Source organism: Mesoplodon bidens (genome assembly GCF_964165515.1).
Source record: "Mesoplodon bidens genome assembly, chromosome: 15".
Taxonomy (NCBI): domain Eukaryota; kingdom Metazoa; phylum Chordata; class Mammalia; order Artiodactyla; family Ziphiidae; genus Mesoplodon; species Mesoplodon bidens.
In genome coordinates this window covers 74960799-74979682 of record NC_138171.1, presented here as the reverse complement: position 1 = coordinate 74979682, position 18884 = coordinate 74960799, and the positions used below count along the sequence as shown (strand labels likewise).

Genomic DNA, 18884 nt, shown 5'->3' with positions numbered 1-18884 from the left:
CTGGTTCAAAAGAAGCTCTTGTTTAAGGAATGAGAAGAGACAGCAGGGGAAGGTGGGCAAGGGTGATTTCTTCCACAATCAACAGAATTGCAATTGCTGGTTCTTATCTGAGTGTAAGAAGAGATTATCATCTGAGTTGCCTTTTGTTTCCCCTCTATTTTTTTTTTAATGAATGTCTTTTTTATTTTATTTTATTTTTTTACTTTTGAACTTTTAAACTTTTATATGGATGTTCCAGATGGGTAACACTTCCACAAGTTGAAAGTTTATAATGTACATCTTTCACCTGCCCCACACTCATCCAAAACTCAAGTGCAGAACGTGGGGGTAAATCTCATTTTCCAACAAAGGACATCCACAACTGTAAAATCCCAAGACTAACAGTGCAATGTATTGACCTGTCAAGAACTTGGTCCTTATTTATGATTGGGTGGGGGGAATATCCTAAGATGACATAGGCATATGAGAAGGCCAGGAATAGCAGTGAATGATGATCACATAAAACACAATAACCAAGAGGGCTAAATCTTCACATGTGTAAAAAGCAATATATATTCAGTATGGCAATATTTTTGGCACATATAGTCTATCCCCAAGGAAATCAGCACAGTTTTCATTATGTCCCAAAATACATTGCTGAAAAGAATATATGGTACCTCATTCTCTTTTTCTTAATTATTTTCATTTAAAGAAAAGCAAAACATATCCATTGCTCACTTACCATAAGTTGGTGCTAAATTCAAAAAGGAAATGAGATCAACTTCACATTTTGTACAGAATATCTGTTAGTGTTTGAAAATTATTATCTCAATGTACATGTTTCAGAATAAAAAGAAATGTAAGAACTTTGTGTCTATTGAGGTCAGTTTTAAATATCTATATTATTAATTTGAAGGACAGTCTAAGAAAAGTCCCAAGGTTTTTGAGGAATCAAGTTCTATAACAAGAATGGCCAGAGGAGGCTGTGGCAGGACCCTTCACTAGTCCCTCTTTCTCTTTTCTATTTCATTTAGTAGACTATAATTTCTTTTTCTTAAAAAAAGCCCCCACCCCCTTTGTGGCACCTTCTCTTATTCCTTCCCCTAAAAGGCCTCAATTATTTGGCCAGCTGAAGATATTTTCTCTTTTCTCCAGAAAACATGTGGTAACTGGTGGGTAGAGGGAGATGACAGTGACAATGAATTTGAGTGGGAACAAGGTTGGGATCAGGAAAGATGAAGAGGTTGGAAGCCACCAAGAATCCTGGCAAACCTTGGGGAGAGGTCAGTGCTGGGGGGAAGGGACCTTGGAGCAACTAGCTCAGAAGCCTCAATTTTCTGGACTCAAAAATGAGGATATTGGAGTGTATGATGCTCAAAGTCTCCATGGCTCTACAATTTTTCATGATCTATCAATTGCTTTCAAGAATTCATAAGCCTCTTTCTCCCTTTCATGCTCCTTCCCTTCCCCTCTCCCTCCTTTTTCCTTTCTTTCTTTTTATTTTTCTGCCAAAACACACATTTATTGAGTGCCTAATACCAGCTAAGCACTAAGATAGATCTTGGGAACACAAATGACTAAGCTATGTTTTCTGATTTTAAGCAGCTCACAAATCCAGGGTAGGGTGTCAGACACACTGACAGATAATTAAAGTGTGAGAAATGCAATAGCAAATATGCATAGGGTTCATCAAAGAACAGGAAGGAACCATCAGTTTTTCGTGAACACATGAAATAGAAGGGGAGATGGATGAGTAAGCTGAGTCCCTGCGGTGGCTTGGAAATTCTCCTGGACAGAATGAGAAGGGACATCTAGGAAAGCACACACTTCTGAGGGCAAAGAATTACCATTATAAAGGAAGAAAGAATCACAGGTGGTTAAGAACAGTTGAGGCAGAATGGTGCTAGGGTCCAAGTGGTGATTCACTGGCACCTAAGGGCAGAGGCTACGTTTGTTTTGGTCACGGATAAATCCCTAGTACTTGCCACGTACTACACCCTCAATGAATATTTGTTCATTAAATGAATGACTGAATGATATGGGCAGAAAACTTCATTTTGTGGGTAATATGCAATGAAAATTATTTGAAGCATGATCAGGTTTGAGGTTTTTTTAGGATCATTCCTAGCAGATAGACACACAGAGTTGGAGAGCAAAGAGAGGATTCTAGGAAAGGAGGTAGAAGGCATCTACAGATGGGACCCATCAAGAACTTGAACAAGATGGGCGGGGGGAGCAGGATGAGGAAAGAGATATGAGAGCTAATTAGGAAATTCAGAGAGCTTGCAAGTTATTTGGATGGTGGGCAAGCAAATGGTGTGGATGCAGTTAAGGTAAACTTCCAGGAAATCCCAGATCACACTCCCCAAATGAGTAAACTAGATTGCCTATGATATTCATACCTGCAGAGGTGACAGAGGTTACCCCCAAATTCTGAAATAGCTACTGAAAACTGATGTCAGTTTATAGAACATATTTTTGGAGAGCACATTTATTCTGTGACAGTTACTTCAAAATCTAATAATTTAACAGACAGAGATCCTCTGTTAAAGATTTTTTTTTTGCATGAGTGAATTAACATTTAGAAAACTAACTGGCTCAACCAGTTTGGGAAATTGGCAATATCCATCAAGGTTAGACATAGGAAGACCTATGGCCATCAATTACATACTTCACAGAAAGGCATATGTTTATAACAACACTGTTTGTTTTTATTTTTAAATTGAAGTATAGTTGATTTATAATGTTGTTTTAGTTTCTGGTGTACAGTGATTCAGTTACATATATATATATATATTTTTTCATATTCTTTCCCATTATGGTTTAATCACAGAATATTGAATATAGTTCCCTATCCTATACAGTAGGACATTTTTGTTTATCTATTTTATATATAGTAGTTTGTATCTGCTAATCCCAAACTCCTAATTTATCCCTCCCCGACCCACTTTCCCCTTTGGTAACCATAAGTTTGTTTTCTATGTCTGTGAGTCTGTTTCTGTTTCATAAATAGGTTCATTTTGTACCATATTTTAGATTCCACATATGATATCATATGGTATTTGTCTTTCTTTTTATTTTATTTTATTTTATTTTTTAAATTTTTTAACCACACTGCATGGCATGTGGGATCTTACTTCCCCAACCAGGGATTGAACCCACGCCCCCTTCATTGGAAGCGCAAAGTCTTAACCACTGGACCACTGGGTAAGTCCATGTCTTTCTCTTTCTGACTTACTCCACTTAGTACGTAATCTCTAAGTGCATCCATGTTGCTGCAAATGGCATTATTTCATTCTTTTTTATGGCTGAGTAATATTGCACTGTGTGTGTGTGTGTGTGTGAATATATACATACATATATATATATACATATATATATATATATACACATATATAAAACACATCTTCTTTATCCATTCATCTGTTGATGGACGTTTAGGTTGCTTCTATGTCTTGGCTATTGTAAGTAGTGCTGCTATGAACATTGGTGTGTATATATCTTTTCGAATTATAGTTTTCTCTGGATATATGCTCAGGAGTGGGATTGCTGGATCATATGGCAACTCTACTTTTAGTTTTTAAAGGAACCTTCATACTGTTTTCCATAGTGGCTGCACCAATTTACATTCCCTGTAGGAGAACACGGTAGGAGAGTTCCCTTTTCTCCATACCCTCTCCAGCATGTGTTATTTGTAAACTTTTTAATGATGGCCATTCTGACTGGTGTGAGTTGATACCTTGTTGTAGTTTTGATTTATAACAACACTATTTGTAATAACCTCAAATTGGAAACTGCCTGAATGTCCATCAACTATAGAATAGATAAATAAATTATGGTATACTATTTAGCAAAGAGAATGAACAAAGTACAACCACATGCAAAATGTAGACGAATCTCATAAATATAAATTTTGAGTAATAGAAGTCAGACCAAAAAGAAAACGTAGTCTATGATTTCATTTACAGAAATTTTAAAAACAGGTAAAACTAATTTATAAAGTTGCAGGTTAAAATAGGGTGTGTTAATAGGGTAGACACCTGGGGTGTTGGTGATGCTCTGTTTCTTTATTGGGGTGCTGCTCACATGGGTGTGTGCTTTTTTCAAAAATCCATCAAGTTATATAGTTACAGCTTGTGCACTTTTCTGTGTATATTATATTTCAATCAAAGTTAAAAAAGAATCAGGTCAAGTCCCTACGAGTAGCATGGCTAAACAAAAAAATATTTTTTATTTTGTTTTTCCAATTTATAAATGATCAAGAGAATTCAGTGTGTAAAATATTAAGGATTGGAAACAATGGCGTCTTTCAATTCTTGTGCAGAGAAGTGGACATGAAATTTCCCCTTCATGGCTCTGTCATTAGACATCTCAATCTTAACCCCCTGGGTCCTTGCTGTCATAATCCACTGCATTTTAATACACTGAAACAATGTCTGGGCTGAAATTTGCCAAACTGGGTGGTGGTTCAACAATGTATCTACCCAGGGGGCCTATCAGAATATCTAACCAATTAGAACTGAATATCAGAGCTGGAATCTCAAATCCTGTCTCTCGGGGTGATAGGCCATTGGATTGAACAAGGATCTGGGATAGGAATTGGGCAGGTGGGTGACAGGGTGAGCCTCCAGGGACCAGAACCCAGAGGGAAGACATGCTGAAAATCATTTTAGATTTCTAAATCCAAACAGGGAAGTCTCCACCTCTGTTGCCTTTGCACACAGAGATTCCTCTTTACTAATCCTGAGACAGATTCATTTCTTACTGAAATTCTCTTGATGAAGAGTGATCTCCCACGAGTTACATACTGGATCCCTGAGACCTGACAGTAAACATCAGCATATGGCAATCCTGTGAACCCTGCTCCTGGCTCAGAGCAATCTGTTTTAACCTACACAATGGTGTTTAGGTTGCATGACTGCAGGAAGAAGTAGGCACAATTAGACATCTCTATGTAGTCTCCCACCTCAAAGGAAAGCACAATATTAGAAAGGGGATTAGAACTGGGCAGGAAGAAGAGAATTATTTTATCTTCAGACTTCTTGACCAATAGAAAACTTTGCATTGACCTGATAAATCAGTTAACTTGTTCAAATGGCACTGTTTTTTGGAGCTGATGTAAATGATCTGTATTTTGCAGTCCGTGTTAACCTTACCAGTCAGATATTTAAAGAAATTCGCCAACTGGTGTGGAAAAAAGCCTTGAGGATTTAATAGTCCTTACTCTCAGCTACTGACTTCTGTCTTTGGCACTGAGAAAACAGAAGCAATCAAAAAACATCTATAGTTCCCTCTATTACATGGATGATTTACCAGCATCTCTACTGATGGACTCCAGTTTTCCTCCTCTTATTGATTTAATGCCCTTGCTCCTCTCTGAGCACAGCCCCTCTATCTGTGAATAAGAGAGAGTCAACAATTTTCTTTTTCTTGGTAAAGGACCAGAGCGTAAGTATTTTAGGCTTTGTACTCCATATGTTCTATGTCATAACTACTCAACTATGTCTAGTGAAAGCAGCCATAGATAATTTGTAAACAAATAGGCATTGTTATGTTCCAATAAAACTTTATTTATAAAAACAAGTGGTGGGTCAGACTTGGTCTCAGGCTGTAGTTTACTGAGCCTTGTACTAGATCCTACCACTCTCTCGACCGCTCAAGGACATGCTCTAGCAATTCTCTGACTCACTTACATTGTTTTCCCTCCACAGGATCATTCCCACAAGCATACATGTATTTTGTGGTTTCGCCCATCTTAAAAACTATCTCTTGGTCTCACTTCCCCCTTTTAGCATCTTTCTCATTTTTCCCCTGCCCTTTACATCAAAACTTCTCACAAGAGCAATCTCTTTTGGTTTCTTAATTTGCCTCTACTGATATTCCCCAGAGACCTCTCCAATAGGCTTTGACCCTGCTACTCCACTGTAGTTGCTCTAATCAAGGTCACCAATGACCTCTATATCCTTAAATCCACCCATCAATTCTTGGCCTTCATCTTACTTGACCTATGAGTAGCATTTGATCCTGTTGATCACTCTCTTCTTCTTGAAACACTTTGCTTACCTGGCTCCCAAACACACATACTGGCCTCTTTGCCACCTCACTGGCTACTCCTTCTCAGCCTACTTTTTCTGATTCTTTCTTATCTCCTCAATCTCTTCATGTTGGAGTATCAATGACTCAGGTCTTGGACATCTTCTCTATCTACAGTCACTTCCTGGCTGAGCTCATCCTGTCTCATTAAATACTATCTATAACCTGATGACTTTCAAACTGTTGCATTATATTTGGCATTGAACCCCAGGTTCATATATCTAACTGCCTACTCAACATGTTTCTTTGGATATCTAATAATAATCTCAAATTGAACATAATCAAAGCTGAAGCCTTGTTGTATACCACCAAATGTGTTCTACTTTAAACTTTCCTTATGAAGTAAGTGGCATTTCCATCCTTCCTGTCTCTTGGACCAAAACTCTAACATCATCCTTGATTCTTCTCTTTCTTTCACATGCAACATACAATTGTGATTGTTATGCTCTGGATTCTTCCTTTAAGTAGATGTAGATATAGATATTCAGACCCCTTCTTATCTCCTACATAGCTCCCCCTTGGTCCAAGATACTAATAACCCACTTAAAATATTTCTGTAGTTTTTTACCTGATCTCCCTGCTTCCAATATTGCCTCTGCCCTTGCGGTCCATTATTGACTAAAGAGTTAAGTCAGACCAAGTCCACCATCTGCTCAAAACCCTCCAATGGCTTCCATCTCCCAAAATAAAAGCCAAAGTCCTTCAGAAGCCTACATCACAATACAAGAAATCGACATCTGTTGCCTTTGCTAGTTTCCTTTGCTGGTACCTCCACCTTTGCCAGGATTCACATAGCTGTGCGTGGAGGACTGTTGGGAATTAACAGTGGGAGAGTAAAGGGAAGGATGATGGTATTCACCTCCCCCCTGAAGCTCTGAGGAGGGCTCAGGGCATCCCGGAGAGGGGGCTTGAAGTCCAGGAGTTCCAGGAGTAGCAAATGTGGATGTGTTCATTGGTCCTCAGGGCAGCAGGAGATGCAGGAATAAGTGTGAGACTCAGAGGGCAAATGTGAAACAAACCACCCATTTTTCAGGTATATTAAAGGGAGGTATCCCTCGAGGGATCAGGGAAAGTCCATCTTTAGGACACAGAGAGTTGGCAAATCATGCTGCATAACAAGGAGAGTGACTTTTACTTAACTGCAAAAGATACCACTCTTCTAGTCCAACTACAGAGGGAAAAATTGAAAGACAGTTTTCCCCAAATCCACCTTTGAAAGGAGTCACTTGTCTTAAAGAATAAATAAAAAAAATCAATCTCAAGTGATTTATGTAAGAAAGAAAGCATGCAAATCTGGAATAATATATTTAGGAAAGCTGAAGTCCTGGTTCTGATAAAAAACAATTTTAATCGACTCAAGAGATTTCTCAGGAATCTATGATATTGTTGCAACTTTCTTCAGATTTTTGCCTTCTCTGAGCACTCCATGAAGAAATAATCCCCTTCCCCCATCCTCATACCCTCTCCTCCTGCTATATCCTTCCACACAGACCTCCATCTTAGGTCTGTACAGTACAGTAAGTGTACTTCATCATCGTGATTTATCTTTTTATTTCCTCCAGAATGCTGTGTCCCTGACACTGGAACACAGAAGGCACCTGACAAATGTGTGTTGAATGAATGAATGAGCCAGAATCCCTTGGTAAACAAATTTTTCTGAAGACATTTGACTTTCAAAGAAACTCAGGTTCCTGTCGGGTGTTATACATAATGAAGGAAACTGTTTACTTTGGTGCTGGCACTATGCAAGGTACTAGGTATGTTGGCTCCGAAGACTAAACAGAAGGTGTGATGTTATGAGACAGTGCTGACAATTAAAAGGGTGGAAATTAAGTTTTCAGAGTACATGGTGTTTGCAAATTTTAATCTTCTGGCTGAGCAATTTCAATTGAGGAAAATTGTCCTATAGAATATCACAGTCTGGGAAGGCACAACATATTCTGTATCTTCATTAATTATACTAAGCAAGTAGCTGCTGGAAAAACGTCTATAGATTCAGTTCTGAGAGGGAATACTACAGGGCTCAGTAATCAAAATCCCTAAAGGCAATTAGTGAGCAGAAGCCCACAGGAAATTAAAGAGAGGAGGAAATTATAATGTTTTCAACTCAACCACACAAAGGTTTAATGCAATATAAGATATGCAGATTGGTTTGTAATATAAAACTATATTCACTCACAGTAAAAGCCTCCCTGAAAGTCACTGTCATTTAGTGAATGCTTTTAACTGAGAGTTAATGAATATCATGAATTGGTCATTTTTTAAAAAAACTGAATACGACTGTATTTCAGGAATGATAGTTTAAAAATATTTTAGAAATATTTAGTACTTGTTTATCTATATTCATCCATCCATCCAACCATCCATACATATATTGAGAAGTGAAGTGTATACACTCAACAGAATACCAGCAGGTACCAGAATAAGAGTGATTGCAAGCAAGTACGATGCTGTCACGCAGACAATGTTTCACTGAACAGAAGTCTCTCTCCAAGCATAAATGATACCATAGAAGTAAATGGGTGACTTGGTTCTTAAAGAGAGAAAATAGATGGGGTTTGTAACACAGCCTTGATGAGTAGTTTCTAAAGACCTCAGTGTGTCAAAACTAGTTGGCACTTTATTTATTCCATTATAAGAATTGAAGTTGATGTTATGCAACTTTTGGGAATAAACCTCTACCGTAATCACTAAAGAATTAGAGGTCAGGTCAGATTATCTGGTGTAGCTCAAAAAAATATCAGAGCACTGAGGCTTAAAAAATTATAGATCATAATGCTCAGGCAATGAACACTGGCCTGACATGACCCCATAGTTCTGATCCGTCATATGAGAACTGTGTAAGGGCACAGACATGATATGCAGACTTCAAAGTGTTCCTAGATTCATATTCTTAACTCTGGAAAGAAATTGTATGAAGGGTCAGGATCATCACTAGTATCTTATAAACCATAAACATGGAAAAAGAAATCTTTTCTTTCAATATGTTCATTTCAGTTCTCTTCTAATGGCAGTTGGACATTTTTAGAGAAAGCATCAAACTTGAGTCCAAGTTTCCCAGAAGTTCATAGCTTCTTGTTTGATATATCTTGCCTTTGTTCTGGTTATTTCTGTATGCATCTGAAAGACTCACTATCTTAGTAAACTAGCAGCTCCTTAATGGAGAGGGCCATGCCTAATTCACCTTTCTAGTCCATGGCTGAATGAATATTTATTATTATTTAAATTGTTATTTAAAATTTTAAACTTTTCATTCTTTCCCATATTAATTGAGCAGCTACTATGTGTGTAATCATGGGTTAAGTGTGCACATGGTAAAAGAAGTTAAATAGGTACTTAAATGTCTGCCCTCTAGGAAAGGGATGGAAAGAAGATGGTAAGGCTAAGAGAAAATGGGTTGGGATAAGAGGTTTAGGTGAAATGGAATGTGGTTTCATCTATATTTTCTTTTGCAAAGAAATTATTTCAAATGCCTTATTTTCTAATGTAAAATATCCATTATTCTAAGCCAATGTCATTACTTGGAAGTGTTTGAATTACACTTCTACTTGGCAGCAGAATGATTTTTAGATGGAATTTTAACACATGCTAAATATGACAAAAACTCAAAGTCTTTCATAAGAATCAGGACAATATCATACGGATTCAGATTGAGGTGACAAGCTCCAGAAGTTTCAATCCACATACCTTGGCCACTTCTTCTTGGAAAGCCACGAGGTTCAAATGGGAGATGTTAACTAAGTCAGGCCCATACACCACTGTTATCATGCGATGTTCCAGGCGCCCGATGTTCCCCACATCCAGAAGTTCACGTAATTTGGGGTCCTGGATAATAATAAATGTTGAAATATTTAGTTTTAGCTAGAGATTTTAGAGCATAATATCAAAAGAATTAGAGTTAGAATGACTTAAAAACAAAGTTGCCTTTTATTCTTTTTTTAATTTTTAAATTTTTATTGAAGTATAGCTGATTGACAATCTTGTGTTAGTTTCAGGTGTACAGCAAAGTGATTTGGAGATATATATGTATATATATTCTTTTTCAGATTTTTTTCCCTTATAGATTATTACAAAAACTGAGTAGAGTTCCCCATGGTATGCAGTAGGTCGTTGTTCGTCATCTATTTTATATATAGTAGTGTGTATATGTTAATCTCAAACTCCTAAATTATCCCTCGTCCCTCCTTTCCTCTTTGGTAACCATAAGTTTGTTCTCTACATCTGTGGATCAATTTCTGTTTTGTAAATAAGTTCCTTTGCATCATATTTTTAGATTCCATATATAAGCAATATCATATGATATCTGTCTTTCTCTGTCTGGCTTACTTCACTTAGTATGATAATCTCTAGGTAAAGTTGCCTTTTATTCTTACTAGAAACTGGTATGAGTTGAAGTCCTTCAACCCAGAAAGGCCCAGAGAGGTGAAATAACTTGCCCAAAGGTTGTGAAGAGAGTATTTCTGCATAAAGATTTATGATCCTCAGATCCTCACGGTATTTTTTTTTATATTATAATATATTATATTATATTAATTTATTTATTTGGTTGTGCTGGGTCTTAGTTGCAGCAGGTGGGCTCCTTAGTTGTGGCATGCATGTAGAATATAGTTCCCTGACCACGGATAGAACCTGGGCCCTCTGCATTGGGAGCGTGGAGTCTTAACCACTGCGCCACCAGAGAAGTCCCAATCCTCATGGTATTATGCTAAGTGAAATAAGTCAGAAAGAGAAGGACAAATACTGCATGATATCACTTATATGTGATTTAAAAAAAACTGAACTCATAGTGACAGATATTAGAGTAGTGGTTACCAGGGACTGGAGGGTGGGAAAAATGGGGAGATGTTGGTCAAAGGGTATAAATTTACAGGTACAAGATAAGTTCTGGGGATCTAATGTATAGCATGGTGATTATAGTTAATAATATTGTATTATATATTGGAAAAATGCTAGGGGAGTAGATCTTAAATGTTCTCACCACAAAAAAGAAATGATAATTATGTGAGGTGATGGAGGCGTTAGCTAACAATCTGGTGGTAATCATTTTGCAATATATAAGTGTAACAAATCAACATGCTGTGCACCTAAACTTACACAATATTGTGTGTTAATTATATCTCAATAAAGCTGGAAAAAAGACTTACGGTCCTAAGTCAAGAGCTCTTTCTGTCACACTGTCATTCAGTAACACATTTTTATGTGTCACAATTCTCCCCTTATTTCCTCCAATCATCCCATGAATCACATATTGAAATGTAAAATCTCATCCTTCTCCTCAATTCATGAACACATTGAAATGAAGAGGGTGGTTTGGCAAAATCAAAACACAACAATGCCAACTAGGGCTGGGGCAGAAACCTAGCTGAGGGTCACAGCGTGGACTTTCTCCACACTGAACACTGACAGAGAGGACTGTTCGAGTGAGCCACATGGCGGCGCCTGCCATGGATATGTTATTTCAGTTCTATCCTCAAAAAGTACTGGGATGTGGACATAGAGAAATTCTGCAGTCTTTTAAGAGCAAGTTGCCTTCTTTGTGATATCATAAGTATGGGTCCCTTGGAGATCTAGTCCTGCTGGGCAAAGGAGATTTCCAAACTTTCTGAATTCAAAACAAAATCTACATAGGGCTCCGTCATTTTGGCTGAATTTATTTTCCTTTCATACAGGCCTTGAAGAAGATAAGAACTTCATGCAGAAAATTAGCATCAAATCAATCACTTAGCAAATTTTCAGCCAGCTTCTGAGCAAGGAAACAACTTACATTCTTATTTATTTAGATAAATGCTGGGCCAACAGCGCTTAATGACTTAGGATGGTTATTCTGATCTCCCTTCTGAGGTTTTTATATACAGCACCCTTATAAAGAAAAAGCAGACTTGAAAAAACCAAGAAAGAAACAACAAAACCTTTCGAGCTGAGTTATTTGATTTGGTGACATTAATTATCTCTTTAATTAATAAAACTTTCTCCTCTGTTCAGCTGAATGAAGAGGAACATTTTCAGGTAAGTTATGATGAGAGGAAATCCCATTTCAAAGCTGTGCCCCATATAATCAAAACTTCAACTTGACTAACAAGCTGATAATTTATCAAGACATCAGCCCTCCTTGAAAGATCAAATGCTATCACAAAAGTATCAATTTGCATGACCTAGAAAAGGAGAGGAACACAGTAAAAAAAATATTAAATAAACAATCATAGCAAAAAGGGAAATGTTTAACATTTTACCATTAATGAAAGATTAAAGGAGAATGTTCCAAAAGAATGGACTTTTTGTGAAGGCTACTTAAAGAATGATACCAGCTGTTCTGTGAAACAATTAACTGCATCTCAGGTTTTGATCACCATTGAGGCAAATTTCAAAGAGAAAATACATTTGATCAGTACTTAAAATTTTTTTGTGTGTACTTAGAAGAGAAAAATAAACTTCAGAAACCACCTGAAACTTGTAATTATAAATCCCTAGCGTTAAATCAGTGATTACAAAGTCCATCAATATCTTTGGGTCTACAACATTTAATGGGACAATACTTGGAATTGAATGCGCTCTATATTTTCTATCCTTTCTTTCCTTCCATTGACAGTCATGTGACTCACCCTCTGGCTCTTTTCTCTTTCAAGTATTTTCTCTTCCTTCTATACTACTTCCCTGCCTAATTCACATATCCATTAAAAATACTTTTGCCCACTTATTAATAGTTGATGGATTAAAGAGTGTCACCTCTCAGAACTTCAGGGACTAGGTGTGGGGCTCAGGGATTCATTTGAGTTTTCCTTGAGAAATAGGAACCCCGGGCAAGTACAGAGGACCGAGGGAAGGTGTCCAGAATAGAAAAAAATTCTGGAAAAGGGATTCTCGGATTCACACTGTCCCTAACAATACTGTTAGGTACAGTAAACAGGAAGTTTTGAGAAAGATGACCAACTCTTTGTGGCAGCTCTGTTAAGTTTTCCCACTAATGGTTTAATGGTTACATATATATATATATATATATATATATATATATGTATGGGATTGGGAAGATAATGCAGTCTGGCAAAATGATGATGATGATTGAATCTGAGGGGTAGGTATTTGAGGGTTCATTGTTATATATCTGTCTACATCTGAGATAGTTAACATTTATATATCAATAATAAATTTTTAAAAATATTGAGCATGAACTGGAGGAGCAAGAAATTTTAGAAATAAAATTTAGAACTTCAAGAGAAACCACAATATTTTAAAGTTATGTAGTTCTGAAAGCAAGAAGAGATATTGTTTAAATATATAACAAACTTTCTTACTAATACCTTTTCTTGGTGATGGATCATACTAATTTTTAAACTATATTTTACTTTCTTTTCCATCATTAATCATTTTATTTCTCTTTAAAATTATACTTTTTCTTCATCTATTTCATTTTTATCAACACCAAACATTGTTATGTTAGAAATCTCTCTTAAGACATGACTTCACTTTTCTTTTTACTTGTACGCTTTCTATTTTGAACACAACATCCTAAGCTGATGTGGTGGCTTCAAATCTCATTCCTCATTACTGAGCAGATTGTTATGTGAAGGGTATACTTGGAAAAGATATCTGTCCTTTCAAGTACCAAAAGTTGCCCTCAGTTGTTTTCAGCAAAGAAGACCCTCAGAGAATAGGCAAAAGGGGGAAATTATCTAGAAGAATAAACAGCAAGGCACCCAGTGTTTGGAGAAACTTGTAAGTGGAAGGATTTAAAGTAAACATGTCTAGGGAGTTCCCTGGCAGTCCAGTGGTTAGAACTCGGTGCTTTCACTGCCCAGGGTTCAACCTCTGGTTGGGAACTAAGATCCCGCAAGCCACGTGGGATGGCCAAAACATAAACAAAAACAAACAAAAATAAAGTAAATATGTCTAAAAAATGGTTGTCTCTCAGGGGTTGTTTCTCAGGTCTGGGGATATGAGTGGCTGCATTTCAAAAACAAACAAAATCAAAATATGTTGTAACAATAACAAAAACCTCTAGACAGTTTGCATAAAACCACCCTCTTCCCAAAATCTATTCTACTAAGGAATCTTATTTCTGTTTCTTATTGATTGAACTTCCTGACCAGTTTTCAGAAAAGGATTTACTTACGTAGGTTACTACCAAGTTCAAACATATTTCTTGGTCCCTGCAATGATATAAATTCTTTGAAAATTTTACAAAGAAAACAAGCTATCCCCACAACTCTATAAAAATGTCCAATTTCTCTGTTGCAGAACACTAAAGAATGTAGCTCAGAAAAGAAAAAAAGAGGTGAGGTGAACTTGAAATTTCATAGTGTCACTAAGCTGGCACTCAGGCCTGCTTTCCCCAGAGAATATCCTACATGTGTCTCCACCATTGGAATTAGCCAGACCAACTAAGAATCCTGGCAGCTATAATTTAAGTGTAATTTTAATGTTAAGTGCAGGATCATCTCTATTCATTCCCATAAGAGTTACAAAATAGAGACTGTCTGACTAAATAAGTTCATTTTCTCTTGATCATTGGGATTTGTGATTAAACTACCTCAGTTCTGCTGCAAAGAAAGCGAAGTTGCTCAGATTAATGATTCCCATTTCCAGGTACTAGGCAACTGAAGAAAGTCAAGACCCGTCTACACCTTAGACACAGGTATGCATTACTATAATTATAACATATCATTCAACAAAATAGAAATTAATAAAAAGGATAATCACATGTTAAAAGATGCTTTTTAAAAGAGTCAAATCCCAGTTTCAACCTTCATTCCTTAATATATATGACTTTCAAAGAAAAGCTATTTTATTTTTATGTCAGATATATGCAAAATAAAAAAAGTCTTTCAAGACCTTAGATTTCATTTTGATACCAAAAACATTCTTGGTGCAGAAAATATACCTCACTCATTTTTCATCCCCATAAAATATATCTTTACTGGATGTTAGGCTTATTGAACAATTTGCATATTAGGTTAATTTTATTCCCAGCACTTAATACAACATTTTTGATCTGAATTAAAATTATATAGATGTAACTTTAATCCATCATTCAGAAAAAGAACCAGGTATATAAAAGTCTTTCTATTAACACTCAGTACAACAGTCAGAAATGAAAGAGATAGATTCCTTGTTAGATTAAAATGGCATTAGCATGTTTATGCTTTATTTAAATCTGTTGTAAAGGAAAGATATAATCTTATGTCAAGGGTGGTTTTCCATCAAGGTTTTGAATTTAACATTTACCTTTTGGAAAATAAAAAATAGATGAACAAACCCCTTGGAATCAATACTTATTCTCACACCTCTCACTGCAAAAGTTTTGCTCTTTTTTTGAACATCATGAGGAATACTATTCTCTTCTTCAGGATATACCAGTAGTTTAGGCAGCTCACACAACCAGCAAGCCTTTTTAGATAAAACAGTTTCCACTTGCATGGATTTTAAACTCTGAAATGTGGTCCCATGAACATTCTCCTACACAGAGGGGAAGACTTGGAGGACGTTGTTTATCCATTTTTCCCTGTAAGTGAGGACGGGGGTGGCTTGAATATTTTTCAGCTATTTCTTTAGAAGGAGGGAATAACAAAGTGAGAACAGACTGACTATGATAAAGAAAAGTGACTATGGGCAAATACTAGAAAGAAAAAGAGCAGTTCAGCCCTTCATATCTGACAGAGGCATTATCATAAAAAGATTATTTATACTTGTTTGGATAGAGTGGTGATGAAGTTGTATACACAGTCTTCACTGCACTCATGGGACACCTCCATGTACAAGTAAAAAAATCTGTTGGAGGAGAAGAAAACATTTAGTTGGCCTGGCTATGCATCTCCATCCAAAATAAAGTGTCCTGAAGGTGCCAGGCATGAGTTTATTGAGCTAAAAACTAACAGACTTTTCAAATCTAAAAGAAAAAAAATAGTTTAGAAGAAATGTAAATGCAATCACCCTGAAAAATATTCCCCTTGATCATAGGCATATCTATGCAGCTAAAATTTTGTTTATCCTTGGGAATGGCTAAAGAGGAGAGAGATATAAATTCAAGGAAAATCTCCAACTAGCATTCTAGTGATTGATGTAAAATTTAACTGCTTGAGGTTTTCCTCCTTTCAGTGAACAAGCTCAGGGTGTGGTTTTAACATAGTTTCAAAGCTACATAGTTTCAAAGAATGAAGAGGAAGAGGAAGTTGGTGCTGGAGGCGTTCAGCCAGCTGACACTCAGAAGGAGAAGAAAAAGGGGATTAAAATAAGGTGCCTAGATTCCTGGGAACAAGTAAGTCCTAGAATGTAGAGATGTCCAAGTGATACTTGTTAGAGCTACACAAATGCTGTTATTTCAAGAAGTTGCATTATCTGAGCTAGGTTCCTAGGTCACAGTAAACATGCTCAGGTAACAGGATGCTTGTCTTGATACTTCAGAAACAGACCTGAGTCAATGATCTGGGGGCAAGTATTGATACATTACTTTGGAGGTGATCACAGGAAGTACAATGAGAGAGTAAGACAAGGAGGAAAGAAAACCAATAGATAGCATGTTTACAGTATGTAGGATATAGAGCAGATTACCACTTTGGGCAACTGAGGCTCAATCCAACCAGCGCCACCCTAAGACAGTGTGAACACACCCCCAAGGATCCTGGAAACTGGAGTACTGATCTGTCAACTCCCGTCTTTTGTTGATGGAGCATCTCTCCTGGGATACCCACTCCCTTGTATTATGGCCAGAAAACATTCTCAGGACTATGTAGGAACTCTACAGGTAAACACTGGGGTGGGCCAGTGGAATATGGGTGCACAGAAAATGTCTGTTACACTGTTGAAGGAATGACTGTAAAATAAAATTTGGTCCTGATATTGATTAAACTTCATGTATTCTATGGGATCTACATTTGAAGGAATTTCATTAGGGCAAATAGATTTAGATTCCTAACTGATCAGTTCTCTATAAAAAATAATAAATATAGCCACAGTAAGTTCTAATTAGTAATCGTTTGTCAAGCACCATCCTAGCTTTTCTATATTTTTCCCTCTGCTTCATCTGCAAACTAATGCTGAAAGGTAGCTATGTTTTTCTTCCCCTCAGTTTGCAAATGAGAACTCTTGAGGTTTGGGGGTGGGTAAAGTAATTTGCCCAGTTTTATAAAATGGGGGAAGGAAGGTTTGCCGCCAGGTACAGTTGATCATAAAGTCTAAGCCCTCTCTGTATCACATTGTGTTAAAAAGCGTAGCCAATTTGACGGAGTTGATATAAAAATAGTGCAAATATTTCAAATGGCAGAATAAACTTAAATAAATCAGCATCCATTCAAGTCGTCTCCCTTAGTGATATTTTAGGCAGTTCCTAAAGATACAAAATAATCCAAATGTGAAATTAAAATAGGAAAGAAATATGGTCTAGTGTTACCACTTGTCTTGCTAGGAAAGAATGGAAGCCAAACAGCCAAGTTCAATCATCATTTGTACAGTAATCTTTACTGAAAGTCAAAGTGCATGAAATATATAGCAGTTTTTTTTTTTTAAAGTCAGTGGGAAAAGAAGTGAGTTTCCTCTTCCTCATCGAGTCAGTATTTGTCAAACTTAAAAATTCTAAAGTATAGATAGCTTGTCATTCATGTTTCAAACTCTCCCCAGGCCTTCTGTGACACATGCAACCACCTAACTCCTAGTAAAATTCGTATACACAGTCATTTCCACTCCAGTGCATAAAAAGCCACAGGTACTGAGGGCTAGCAGTGTGTGCAAAGCAGGCAATTAGCCCTCATATGTTCCTTCCTGGTTAAAATCCCCCACAGAGTGGGTGACATGCCTTACATTTTGGGGGGTGGGGTGGGTTGAGGGGGAGCATGGTGTTTCTGGGTAAGTTTCATTATCATTGTTTCTAAGTTTTAGAATAATGAGGCGTGTTTGTTAAAAGAATGCAGATAATATTTACTAAGCTCTCTCTGCTCCATGAGTTCTTTAATTGGTGAGATATTTTTTTTTCCTATTTTGTTGTGGGATCTGCCTCCTTGTAAGGTATTTGATACAATTAGAGGGTACCAAAGGGGCTTCTGAAACCTCAGAACAGAAGGGAAAATCTAGCATATTAAAAAAAGAAGGCTCAACAATTCCTTAGCAATGACAAACACAAACAATGCTCCCTTTGCAGTTTCTGGAAAATCCATATGCTTAGCGTAGATGCTAAGGACTTCTGACACTTTGAGGGAGACAGCAGAAATTGTATCCTGTCTATCTGACTCTGAGTTTCAGATGTGCCAATTAAAAGCAATGTAACCTCGTGAGTTCTCTTAATCCTTCTATGACTCAGTTTCTTTGTTTCAGGAATAAATGAATAATTATATGTTAAGTGCTCAGGGCAGCACATAACAAGCTGTGAGTATGTGAAAAATAAATCAATAGCCTGAAAATGAAAGACAGTATAGGGGCATCTACTGAATAATTTAATTTCTTATGGACACCAGAACATGTTACTACAAATATATATATGTGACTTATCAAGCAAGAATTATATTTGTATTTACATTTGTATCTATTTATTATATTATATTTAAACACACACACTTTTCCTTTATATTTTCCTTAATTTGCTCTTCCATGGGAAGCATAATTTAAAGAGTGCTAAAAGACATTTCTAGAACTTTTATGTTTCTGGCTCCTGTGCTCAACTAGCTTTGAAAATTAGGCAAATTTTTTCTCTGAGTTTCAGCTTAGTTTTTACTAAAAATGAATGATAATAAAGAAAGGTCTTCTCACCTTAAAACATTAGTGTGGTAATCAAAATTGAATCTGCAAACTGTACTGTGTCACGTGTAAAGAAAGAATTCACATATTTTTGT

General features: G+C 36.7%; 1 protein-coding gene across 2 annotated transcripts in view; it reads right to left on the bottom strand.

Moving 5' to 3' along the window:
- PLCB1 (phospholipase C beta 1) overlaps positions 1-18884 on the bottom strand; it is a 699301-nt gene that overhangs the window by 221849 nt on the left and 458568 nt on the right. For both annotated transcript variants that reach the window (XM_081257138.1, XM_081257139.1), the window contains exon 4: positions 9760-9897. In XM_081257138.1, the coding sequence (XP_081113264.1) occupies positions 9760-9897 (138 nt within the window). The remainder of the gene's footprint in view (positions 1-9759; positions 9898-18884) is intronic.